This window comes from Rhinatrema bivittatum, chromosome 1, assembly GCF_901001135.1.
Source record: "Rhinatrema bivittatum chromosome 1, aRhiBiv1.1, whole genome shotgun sequence".
NCBI classification, from domain to species: Eukaryota; Metazoa; Chordata; class Amphibia; order Gymnophiona; family Rhinatrematidae; genus Rhinatrema; species Rhinatrema bivittatum.
In genome coordinates, this window is record NC_042615.1 from 651952384 (window position 1) to 651965899 (window position 13516).

Consider the following 13516-nt stretch of genomic DNA (forward strand, 5'->3'; position numbering starts at 1 on the left):
ACCAAGCTAATAAAGAAGCCAGTGTTGGGTCTTTCAAAGATCTTGACTATTATAGTGAATATTAGTTTATCCAAAGATTAGCCCAATTATCAGAATGACTGATCTGCTCAGGTAGTTTTTCCACTATTTAATTTCTGCATAAGATTCAGTTGCCTGATTACAGAGGCTTTTGTTATAATTAGATTTATCTTTATGCCAAATGCATTTGAAGTGGCTTAACTGCCACTTCAACAAACTAAGTCTTGGATGGTACCAGAACTGAAAAGATGGCAAAAGTTTTATCCGACAGTTTTCTTTTCTTGAATCTTGCTAGACTAGTCCATTACCTTTGGGATTCTCCCTACTCCTCATCTATTGGAGACAGAGGGCATGCCCCCTTGATGACCTCACTCTTGATCATAAAGAGGGAGTGGCCATGTGCCTTAGCCAGTAGTCTACTGTCAAAACAACTGGTCAAGGACCCTCTTCTTACCCCTTCTCTCTAAGTAGAACATCTTTTGTTTTTTGTTGACCCTCAATGTTTCTTCCCCTTTGAAAGAGGGTGAAAAAGGAACAGGAAAAAATAAAAAGTAGAGTAAGAGAGCAAGAAGGATTGCCGCAAGTATTTCTACTTATGGCCTCTATATTCCTGGGTGGGCCTGGACTGATCTAGCAGGACTCAAGGAAAGAAAATTATCAGATAAAAACAATTTTACCTTTCTTTTTATCTGTTAGATTTTGTATCTGCTAGATACAAAATCTTCCCCTCGGCTGGGTGGGAGAAGACAGGACTGCTTTAAGGATCCCAGATCCAAACATTTCATCCTCCTTCACTTGTACATCTATCCCGTAATGTTTGGCAAATGAATGCAGGAATGACTGTGTAGCTACCTTGCATATCTCGCCTGGGGAGACCAATGATGCCTCCCTCCAGGATGCCAACTGTGCCCTTGTGGAATGAGTGTGGAGTGCCACTGGCACTTGTTTACCATTAAGTATGTAGGCCGAAGTGATCAACTCTTTAATCTCCCTCTGTACCATAACCCTTGGAAGCTGTTTCCCCTTTCCATGGTCCATCAAACAACACAAATAGTCTGATTTCCTGAAGGGTTTGTCACCTTCAAGTATCTTAAGGCAGTAGGCCACATGTCCAGAAGGTGCAGACTTTCATCCTTACCTCTACATTCCTTTCTTTGAAAGGCTAGAAGTGACATTGTTTGGTTCAGGTGGAAGGGGGATACAACCTTCAGCAGGAATTAGAATACTGACTGGATGGTGATAGAATGTGCAGAGATAGCAAATATGGTTCTCTGCATGAGAGGCCCTGCAACTCTGAAATACGCCTGGTGGAGCAAATCACTACCAGAAAGTAAGTTTTTAACACTAGATCATTAATGAGACTTGCTTTAAGGGCTTGAAGGGTGCTCCTACTAGTGCTATGAGGACGTTAAGGACTCAGTGAGGTACAATGGGCCTGAAAAGTGAATGTATAGCCTCTACGCCTCTTAAAAAGTGCACTATGTCTGGATGTACAGCTATCTAGGTCCTTTTAATGCGGCCCTTATAGCATGAATTGGCTGCCACTTGCACCCTCAGAGAATTAAGTACTAACCTTTTCTGCAAGCCCCTCTACAGAAAATCTATGATTGATAGGATGTTCAACTTTCTTGAGGAGATCCTGTGCTTCTGTCAGTAAGATTCAAATAGCCTCCAAACTTGGATATAGGCCAACAAGGATAAATTCCATTGGGCTTTCATGATGATCATCAAGACTGCTTGGGAATAACCTCTTTCTCATAGTCACACCCTCCCAAGGACAAGGTTGTAAGACAGACTGGAGCTGCATCTTCCATTAGTGTTGGACCTTGCTGCAGCAAATCCTATTTTCTGGGGAGCTATAGAGGTGTCTCCATTAGTAGTCTTATCAGGTCTGCATGCCAAGCCGGGGTCATGAGTGGATGAGCCCCAATTCATTTTATCATCTTGCCTATCAGGATCCAAAATGGAAATACATAATAGGAGTCTGCTCCTCAGCAAGGCAAAGATGAGGGAGCCTACCCCTGGATCCTACCTCCTACTTTCTTCTGAAGAACCTATCTACCTTGGCATTGGTTCAGGATGCCATTAATGGTAAACCCCATTGGCCCACTGTCATCTGGAAAGCCTACTGGCTGAGTTCCCCTGGGAACAGCCTGTTCCTGCTGAATCTGTTAGTATATTGTCTTTTTTTTTTTTTTTTTTTTACTGGTCCGCCAAGCTAAGCAGCCACTGCGGCCCTGCCAGAAACCAAATGGTTAGAGCAGTGGGCTATGAACCAGAAGACCAGAGTTCAAGTCCCACTGTCGCTCCTTGTGACCTTGGGCAAGTCACTTTACCCTCCAATGCCTCAGGTACATAGATTGTAAGCCCTCTGGGGATAGGGAAATACCTACAGTACCTGAATGTAATCCACTTTGAAGTGCTGAAAAAAATGCAAAAAGCGGAATATTAATAAAAATAAATAAATGCATTACAATGAATGTCGCTTTCCTCCTCTGAAAACAGTCACCACCTCGGAGGGCCCTATCATGGCTATTCAACTGTGACTGTGTTGCTCCATGTAGCTCCCCTGATCGAGCATAGCCACATGCTATTGCTGCCTCTTTTTTCTTTTTTTTAAACAAAACTTTTACGCTTCCAGCAAACAGTTCAGGAGCAAGAGGTCAGGAGAGGCAGATAAGGCACCAGAGGGGAAGGGGGGAGAGGGCCAAAAGAGGAAGAGACCTCGAGTTCTTTAAAGGTTAAATACCTGCAATAGAGTCAAGTCCTCTGGGACTCTCTAGTCCCTAGGAAGCAGGGATCCTCATAGGGGAATCTTTAGTCCCTAGGGAAGCAGAGATCTGTACCTAGATGCCTGTGACCATGACACCCCCTAGGAGGCATCTTTGATGGGAAAAGCTGTCCTGAAGAACCATTGACTCAAGAGCTTTAAACACAGCCAGGCCAGGGACGCACCCTGGCTCTAGGAGGCAATCCATCAATCTTTGTTCCATAGATGCAGGAGACAGACTACTGGCAAAGGCCCATTGCCACTCCACTTTATTACCAAGAGTAAGGCCATCAAGGGGCACGTCCTCTGTCTCCGACAGCTGAGGCGCAGGGAGAATCCTAAATGTAATGGACTGGTCTAGCAAATGAAAAGGAATCAGGTTTAACCATCCATTGGTTTATTGGTGCTGCCAGATCAAATGCAGCCTATGAACATATTTTTCCTCAAGAATTCCCTTGTAAGTCCATAGAATAATCAATGAAATTCCCTGCAAAATTGGCCAAATATGCTAACAAAAAACCTAAATCAATGTGTTGTGTATTCCTATACTGCACCACAGTCTTAGCTAAATTAGGCATAAACAATAATCTGCCATAACAGAAATGTATGAACAGAATTTAGTGCAATCTTAAATTGACCCCCAGAAAAATAACATCTAATGGGCGACTAGCATTATGAGTAGGATAATTCACCCACTGGCAAAACTAAAGTTAAACATAGCTAAAAAGGTCAACTTCCCACAGAAGATTTTCAATATGAACTTTAAAATCAGCCAGAATATGTTGATCACAAAGTAATACACATTGAGTAATTAAATAGACGCACGAGAGGCGTAAAAAGGGTTTGCTGGGCTATAAATCAAAAGAAATGCTTATGTTTTATAGAAGTCATTTGAAGCAACAATACATCTATGAGGACACAAGGTGTAATGTCTAACTCTCCCTTAAAGGAAAAGTTGGATGGAAATTTTATTGTGATACTTTTGGTGGGGTACTGCATTGAATCATCAATAAACAAGTTTGAATATAAAAGAAAAAGCATTGAAATAAATTACTGCCACTCCACCTCCAATTTTCTTCTTCCTACATTTGTAAGTAAATGTGTATCCTATGTGCTAGATAAGGCAAGTCATCCTTCTTTATCCACATTTTAGTTAAAAGCAATATTTGTAAGCTATTGACAATTAAATCCATAATCAAAGAGAATTTAGAAATTAGAGATCTATTAAGAAGACCACACTTCACAGCCAAGAAGCACTGTCACAAATTTTTAACTCAAAACTTTTGTTTAAAAAGGGGAACTGACACTAAATTTCTATGATCAAAATAAAAGTAATAGAGACTAGCTTGATTCAAGTCTCTATATATTGAACTCTCCCCATAACAACTGAGATTGGTAATTCCACACACTCATGTGTGTCAATCCCACCCTAAAAAACATATGATCAACAATGCAGAAACAGACCAAATCCTTTTTCTATGCACTGAAGATATCTTCAGAACAGTACCACAAGCTGCTTCTTAGCTGTTTCTGTCCTACCTTTTACATCAAACTGCGTTCTGTAATTTTCTACCCATATATTTGTGTCTTAGCCAAATACTTCTCATATGCATCCTATCGGTCTGGAAACTGAATTTATGCCTACATAATCTCATTCCTGATGGGTTTTACATAATTAATTTAAAGTCATACTCTACATTAATAACCTACTAGCCTGCATGCTTAAGGCCTTTTTGCTAACAATATTTATGGAGAAAGCAATGTTAAAAAAAAAAAACAAAAACGCATCTTGGTTACAGATATCACTTATTTTAAGTGTTATGCTGTCAGAGTGTATGCGTCCTGTCAATACAATTTAAGTTGAAGGCTTCACCTGAACATAAACAAAATCAGACCAAAGGTCCATTGAGCCCAGCATTCGGCCTCCAGGACCCAATCCGTGTCACAAGTACACACAAGAATCAAAGAGTAGATTAATTTCATGCTCTCTCCGAAAGATAAGGTAGAATTGTCCATACCTGATAATTTTCCTTCCTTGAGTCCTGCTAAACCAGTCCATTATTCCCAGGATTCTCCTATTCCTCAGCCATCAGAGACAGAGTGCACACCCTTTTCCATGACCTAACTCCTGGTCATGGAAAAGGGTCGCCGCCAGCAGCTTCCTGCCAAAGCAAAGTACCTACTATACCTAAATGTAATTCTCTTTGAAGTATCTAAAATGTGAAATATATAAATCATACTGGGCAAAGACCCCCTTCTTTGCCTTTTTTTTTTTGTTTCGTTTTTTTTTTTTTTTTGGTCCTTTGAGATCATCTTCCCTTTGGGGGATGAAAAGGGGAAGGAAGGATGAGAGAGAGTCTTATGCAACTCACGTATGGTCCCTGTAGTATTGGGTGGGCCCTGGACAGGTCTAGCAGGACTGAAGAAACTTATCAGGTAAGAACAATTTTACCTTCCTTTTCATCTGCTAGACCAGGCCATTACTTTCAGGAGATGATAGAAGCTAGGATGGACGGGAGAAAGACAGAGCTACTCTAAGGAGTCTGGACCCAAAGGCCGATTCTTCCTTTGTCTGAACATCCAGCCTGTAGTACTTGGAGAATCAAGTGCAAGAATGACCAAGTGGTGGCCCTGCAGATTTCACCTGGGTATTTCAATGTTGCTTCTACCCAGGAGGTGCTTGTGCTAGAACAGAGTGAGCATGGATCGCCACCAGTGATTGCCTATTATTGAGCATATAAGCTGAAGACATGGTCTCTTTGATCTGTCTTGCTATTATGGCTTTGGAGGCCACTTATCCTTTTCTTGATCTGATGAAGAGCAGGAGCAGCCTGTCGGACTTCCTGAAGGGATCATCTCCTTCAAGTACAGGTTGAATAAGTTCCTAGATCAGAAGTCCATAAACTGCTATTAATCAATAAGGATTAGTAGCTTGTGATCTATTAATTTAATGTTTGGTTACTTGCCAGATACTTGTGGCTTGGTTGGCCAATGTTGGACACAGGATACTGGACTTTATGTACCCTTGGTCTGACCCAGTATGGCATTTCTTATGTTCTTAAGCTGACTTATGAAATAGCTTATTACCGGCATTAGTAGCATGCAATCTATTTAATGTTTGGGTACTTTCTAGATACTTGTATCCTGGATTGGCCACTGTTGCAAACAAGATGCTGGGTTTGATGGATCCTTGATCTGACCCAGTATGGCAACTTCTTACGTTCTTACTTCAAAATTCATAAAAGCCCCCTGAGATAGGTGTGCAGTCACTCTCCTCAAAGTCCATCTTATCCCCTCTCTCAATCTCCACAGAGTTCAGTTGATCCTTTCTCCCAACCTCCACTTCTCCAGCAGACCACTTACCCTATAGCTGATCCCCTCCTCCCATAGCTACTCTGAGCTCCCCAGTTCATCCCCTCTCTCTTACCTTTCCAGCCTTTTTCGCTTCACTCCAGCTAATCTTCTCACCCAACTGATCCTGTCACCCCATCCCCCATTTCATGTTCATTCCCATTTCCTCTTTCACCCTCCAGCTTCATCTCCTTCCCTCCAGTCCTTCTCTTTCATCCTCCCAGTCAATCTTCTTTCATTCCCCCTCTCTCATACACCTCAGCCAATTCCTCTCCAGCTAATCCAGCCTTCAAACCCCATTCTGCATCTGATCCACCCCTTCAAACTGCCCCTTCTTAAAACATTCCTTTGGCCATGATTAGCAGCATTTTTCTTTGGGCCCTGTACCAAAGATGGATGTCAACTGGGAAGAGAGGGTACGCTGATGACAGGGGCAACATTTTTATCTTGGCTAGGTTCCGTGGTGCATGAGGAGAAAGGAATAGTGGCAATTTCCGCCAGCTTATGCACACTCAGCACTCCCATGCCCTCATGGCTGGTCTGCAAGTAGCAGCAACATCAGTAATAAAAGTCAGCCAGTGCAAGCTCATAGGCCCCACAATGGCTCTGATCCCTCTTCATGCAGGGCTTCCGATTACCATAGAAACTCATATGAGGGAAGGATCATTGCAGAGCCTGTGAGTGTATAATAGCTTTCAGGACACATGCTGACCTCCACTACTAGTGCCGCTGGCAACTGAAAACGTCTGCCATCTGAAGCACATGTGATGCCAGCTGAAAGTTTTGTGATGCCTATTTGGGGTCCCAACCTACAGTTTGGGAAGCCCTGCACTAGGGAAACAGTATCTCATCACTTCTGGTGGGAGAAGAGAGCTTGGCTACTCCATGAGGAAAGAGACTGTGACAATGTCATTTCTGGGCCCAGCAGGGGACGATGGTGTCAGGTACCGCCAGGCCCAAAAGAGGAGTCAACCACATCCTGCTGGGCTCCACTAGACAAGAGAAAAGTGGCATCCAGCTGAGCCCAACAGGGAAAGAAAAAATATCAGCACTGTCTGGGGCTGATGAAGTCTGCCATATTCTGCCCAGGCTGTCAATTGTTTCTTACCCAAGCAAAGGAGGAGGAAATATCGGAATCTGCCAGACCAGCAGGGGATGATAGAGCCAGCCCATAAGAGGTAGAGTCTGCCATGTCCTTCTGATGAAGGTGAACACTATATCCGACCGGGCCCAGCAGAGGATAGAAACATACCTTCCTGCTGTTCATGACACACTGGTGTTTCATGACACACATGTTGAGAACCACTGATGTAGAGACTATGAACACTGCAGCATCCCCAGGGCCAATAAGCTCAGGGAGCAAAAGAGCTGGGGACTTGAATTAGCAATCAAATTCAGGTCCCTCTGCATGGCAGAGCTAATGAGCCACTTGGTCCAGCTCACCCACCTCACACACATCAAATTCAGTTGGTGCACAGTGGATATATCATCACAAATAGTACCACTTGTATACTGCATGTCCCAATTATATCCCATGCATTGTTGGATAATTGTGATTGTGTTGCAAATGTCACTACTTCCAGAAACTGAGAGGAATTGAAAGACTGTAGCTTAAAGAATGTCAAAGCACAAAGCTTAGATTACAGAGTATAAGTGGATGCATATCATTAAAATATGGTGCTATATGCAATTTTCAAAAAAGAGCAAATCATTTTTAAATCAGCTCATTTATTCTGAGATTCTGTTTTGGGCATGAAACAGAAGAAGATTAGTTTCCTTGCCAATAATAGCACTCAGTCCCCTGTGGAGCCCATTGGAGAACTGCTCTTTCCCTCAGTAGCAGTCTGGTGGCCTTCTCAGTGGAATTAGAATAGGGATTCTCAACCCAGTCTTTGGGACACATTCTACCTGTCAGGTTTTCAGGATATCCAGAGTGAATATGCATGAGAGATTTGCATGCACTGCTGCATCCATTGATGTGTGTCTCAAGGATTGGTTGAGAGCCACAAGGTTAGAGGGCAGACCTGAATCAGAGGTGATTGTGGATAATTTGAATCTGGCTCCACACAACATAGTGAAGTTGGCCACAGGTACTAGTGCAAGTCTGCAGGTTTTTAGAGGCATGCACCTAGATTATTGTACATGCTTTTCTCGACCTTTTAACAATGTTTAATATGAGTATAAAAATTTTTCCAGACAGCTTGTGCTAGAACAAGACGTTGAGAAACTGTGCTTAAATATGTTTTCTTTAGTTTATAATCCTAGTTTAAATGAATTATAAGTACATTCACTGTATAGCAGATTTATACTATTTGCTTTTTTATATTTCACTTTACATCTATTTTTATTTAGAACCTTTTCTTGTACAGTAAAGCTGAACCACAGTGAATTTACTACTATGAGTTCAGTTCAACCTGTTCAGAATATATGCTTACTGTAGCACAGGAATGAAGCTTTAAACTGCAGAGGCCAAGTAAAAAATCAAAGTGCTTCTTAAGGAAGACAACAGACATACAGGTCTATCCTGTAAAGTGCGGCCGCGTTTACCCTGCTCCTAAGCCGCTTTTTACTCACCTTCCGGCCGCGTTAGCCCTTCCTGCGATCCCGAATCCCCTTTAACCTACTCCTACCGCGTCCTAAATTCCCCGGGCAACCCCTTCCGCATGCGGCATGTATATTGCATGCAAACGAGCGAATTAGCTATTCCCTAGCATCCCGTAACCCGCGCCCCGACTATCGCTAGTTTTCCCTGCCGTTTTGTCGCGCGTTTAACCTGCAAACTTACCGCCTACCCTGACCCCTGCGGTAGAGGCAGGGGTCAGGGTAGGTGGCAAGCTTTCCCCCAGCCCCCGCTCACCTGCCCCGGCCGCGATCATAGGTGCCGGTCTCCGTGGCAGCCCCAGTCCTCTCCCCTGCTCCCGAAGCCAAAAAAAAAGTGAAAAAAAGTTGCAGCCCCCCTCCGATGTCCGGACTGGGGCTGCCACGGAGACCGTGCAAGTAAGTTGCTTCGCCGCTTCAGTTCTTCCCTCCTCCCGGAGCTGCTTTTTCAGCCTTGCTCCTGGAGGAGGGGAGAATAGACACTAGCGGCGAAGCAAAAAAAAAACCAAAAGCAATTTTGGTTTGTTTTTTTTTCCAAAAGCGACGATACCTTCTTGGCCGGACGGCTGCAAAAGTGGGTCGGGTCCGGGCTGACAGCGGCGAAGCAATTTACGGCGAAGCAACTTGCTTAGGCCCGCGGCGAAGCAACTTACGGCGAAGCAACTCTTAGGCCCGCGACAATTTTGGTTTTTTTCCAAAAGCGACTTACTTTTGGGATCTGTCAAGATCCCAAAAGTAAGTCGTGACGCCACGTCTTCAGCGGCCAATTGTACGCTTTCCTCCGTGCAGGCGGCCATCTTCCTCCGGAGGAGCTACAGGAGCCACGATCGCTGATGACTGCAAAAAAAAAAAAGTAAGTTGTGCAGGCGTCCAAAAACGACTTACTTTTGGGATCTGTCAAGATCCCAAAAGTAAGTCGCTTTTGGAAAAAACCCAAAATTGTCGCTGGCCTAAGAGTTGCTTCGCCGTAAGTTGCTTCGCCACGGGCCTAAGCAAGTTGCTTCGCCGTAAGTTGCTTCGCCGCTGTCAGCCCGGACCCGACCCACTTTTGCAGCCGTCCGGCCAAGAAGGTATCGTGGCTCCCCTTTTTTTTTTTTTGCTTCGCCGCTGTCAGTCTGTTCTCCCCTCCTCCCGGAGCAAGGCTGCTTTTTGCGCCCTGCTTCGGGAGGAGGGGAGAGAGATGGCAGCGGCGAAGCAACTTACTTTTGCATCCGATCGGACCCGACTTCCTGGTATCTGTCATTTCAAATGACATTTGAAATGACAGATACCAGCGTGGTGTGAAGCATTAGGCCCGCGCACCCAGGATACTGTATAGGCGCTCTATCCAGTAAAATGGGTTGCGCGGGCCTAACGCTTCACGGACCGTTCTTAGACGTGGCATGCATTTGCATGAAATTAGAGTTCAGGATCGAGCAGTAGGTGAGCTGCACTGTGCATGCGGCAACCGCATTCCCAAACTGCTCTAGCCCTGTTCTGCTTCTCTTTGTGTTCAGATTTACCTTTTATAGCGTCTTTCATACCAGAGATAGCTTTGAATAGCAATGCCAGATGCAAAATATACCAGTAATACTTTTGACAATGTTAAGGGAGGAAAAGAGTATTCAGTTGGAATTTTAAAAGGAGGAGAACTAGGAAAGTAGTGGGGGAAGCTATTGTAAACTGTGATGTGATGGTTCTGTTGCTAATAGTATGAATGTTGGAGGATGAATGATAAGAACTAGAGGGAAATTAGGGAAGAGTATAGGTAAATACATATAAGAACATAAGAAATTGCCATACTGGGTCAGACCTAGGGTCCATCAAGCCCAGCATGGCCAATCCAAGCTACAAGAACTTGGCAAGTACCCAAAAACTAAGTATATCCCACACTACTGATGTTAGTAATAGCAGTGGCTATTTTCTTAGTCATCTTGATTAATAGCAGGTAATGGACTTCTCCTCCAAGAACTTATCCAAACCTTTTTTAAACCTAGCTACATTAACTGCAATAACCACATCCCCTGGCAAAAAATTCAAGAGTTTAATTGTGCACTGAGTGAAAACGAATTTTCTTCGATTAATTTTAAATGTGCTACATGCTAACTTCATGGAGTGCCCCCCCCCCCCCCCCACCCTATTCTTTCTATTATCTGAAAGAGTAAATAATCGATTCACATTTACCCATTCTAGACCCCTCATGATTTTAAAGGCCTCTATCATATCCCCCCTCAGCCGTCTCTTCTCCAAGCTGAACAGCCCTAACCTCTTTAGTCTTTCCTCATAGCGGAGCAGTTCCATCCCCTTTATCATTTTGGTTGCCCTTCTCTGTACCTTCTCCATAGCAACTATATATTTCTTGAGATGCGGCGACCAGAATTGTACGCTCACCATGGAGCAATACAGATGCATTATGACTTTCTCCGTTTTATTCACCATTCCCTTCCTAATAATTCCTAATATTCTGTTTCCTTTTTTGACTGCCACAGCACACCGAGCCGACTATTTCAAAGTATTATCCACTATGACGCCTAGATCACTTTCCTGGGCGATAGCTCCTAATATGGAACCTAACATAGAAATTACTAGGTGGATAAAAGGACTCTTTTGAATTAGATATGGAAGTACATAGAATGTTTGTGAAGGTTTCTGAGGATTAAAAAAAAAGTTTTTGTACAGAGAGAGAATAATTTAGGTAGGTTGGAAGCTAGTGCATTGGGGCTTGGCAAACCCTTGCTGTAGAATGTGATAGTAATATGAAAGCAAGCATGGAGACATGGGTATGGTTGAGAATTATTAAATACTATACTGCAACATGAAAAGAGATTGAAAATGCAATGGAATATGCTTCCCCCATCCCATTGCATGCACGGCATACTATAAATCTAATGCTTTATATCATTTACTTAGAATTTGTTTGCATAGAAAGCATCTATTCAGCAAGATGTAACCCCTGACTGCTTAAAAAAAACAAATTCCATGCAATGTCTTGAGAATTAATGTGACAGGCATATCAGTTATTAGGCACCAAATGGTTGACACTGTATTTCGTGTTTGCCATTATGGAAGGTTGTGTGAGCTTAAATGGGATTCTTTGGGAAATGTGACTGACGAGGAATCCTGGTTGTTTTATAACAGGTAATTAATGTCTCAATTTAGCTTTTAACTTGTCTTTTTTGTTCTTATACCACAGGTGCTTGTAGCAAATGCCAAAGTTCATGGAGATATCAGAGTTCTAGAGCTTTACAAGAAATTGTCTGCAACATCATAGTATAAAATCTTTGTAGCGAGCAAGTATAAAGAAACAGGACTAACTGTGTCCTAGAAGACATCTACCATGCAACTATAGCTTTTTCAAACCTTATCTTTTTGTGTTTTTTGTTTTTTTGCTTCTTTTAGATAATTAAAATAATGCCTAAACCAGTATTGGAAATATGTATTAGCTCAATTGAATTGTTTAGTTTCTCTTGTTTTATCTTATTCTAAATATGCAAACCCCTGATATTGTTTTTCTACAGTTGTAAAGGGAAACACACAATATTCTTTAATAAGAACTTTGAGCAGATATTTGATTACTGTACTGGAAGAGGTGCAAAGTCAATTTCTTTTGCATCAATCAGAGATGTCCACTCTTGAAAATTAATTTAACTTATAGTCCATGCACAAAATCCAACTAGTGTATATCTTGCAGCCTATGACTTGAAATTTTAAGGTATTTTGCATTGTGTTCGGTGATGCGTACCAATTTATAACACACTTAGTTTTACTGTGGGACATATAAATCTTTATTCACATTAACCCCAGAGCAGGGTTAATATGAATAAAAGGTTAAAGTGCTGCTAGTGTTCTGATTAATTTATAAATATCTTTTCTAGTGTACAGATATGTGCTGTAAGTATTCGGTATGGTCAGCATAGAACAGTTGTCTTCTTCCATTTCAAACAGTAAGTGAAGTTAAATTCTTAATGTTACAGTTAATTTAACAATGGGATAGTTGCTTCCATAGCAAACAGCTCCAACCAATGAAGAAATACTATAATAGAAAGGTGGAACAAAGAGTATGCATGTAATTAATGTAAAGACAGATCTTGAACTGACAGCAAATATCATGCACAGTCCTGAATCTTTTTCAAAGTTTAAAGGTGTGTGCGTTAGGAATGGCTTACAGATACTTTTGGTAAATCAATTTACTAATGATGCAAATAGAGTATGACTTTATGCTTAATGTGTAATGTAATTCAGAACTCCTTCCTTCATGAAATAAAAAAAAATTACTTCTGAGCTAGTCTTATCTTTTTTTTCATAAAAAGAAAATGTATTCAGATAAACAAGAAAGTCATTGAATTTGTTTGAATTTCATCAGTTTTGTACATTGGTAAATGATATTTTCCTAGTGTGTAAACAGATGGACTCAGGACCAGTGGGTTTCTCACAGGACAAGCAGGATGGTAGTCCTCACATATGGGTGACGTCAGTGGATGGAGCCCTGCTACGGAAAACTTTTCTGTCAAAGTTTCTATAAAGCTTTGACTGACGCTGGCACACTGAGTGCACTGAGCATGCTCAGCCTGCAGTTCTCCCTGTGACCACAGGTGTCTCCCCTCAGTCTTCTTTTTTCCGCTCTGCAGTAAGCATAGCGGTTAGGAGCTCTGTGAGAAATTCTCACAACTTTTCCACACGGAAACACTTAAACTTTTACTTCACAAACACTTTTTCCCTGTGCGGGTCTCCCCTCACGTACGTTTAACAGATGCTCGGTGAGTACTATGCCCTGTTTTCGGTCAGTTCCTGTCACCTCAC

At 42.4% G+C, this 13516-nt stretch overlaps 1 protein-coding gene across 2 annotated transcripts in view; it reads left to right on the top strand.

The window, feature by feature from the left end:
* TTC37 (tetratricopeptide repeat domain 37) overlaps window positions 1–12997 on the top strand; it is a 539154-nt gene extending 526157 nt beyond the window's left edge. For both annotated transcript variants that reach the window (XM_029573103.1, XM_029573110.1), the window contains exon 41: window positions 11910–12997. In XM_029573103.1, the coding sequence (XP_029428963.1) occupies window positions 11910–11987 (78 nt within the window). In that variant the 3' untranslated portion in view covers window positions 11988–12997. The remainder of the gene's footprint in view (window positions 1–11909) is intronic.
* The last annotated feature ends 519 nt before the right edge of the window (window positions 12998–13516 follow it).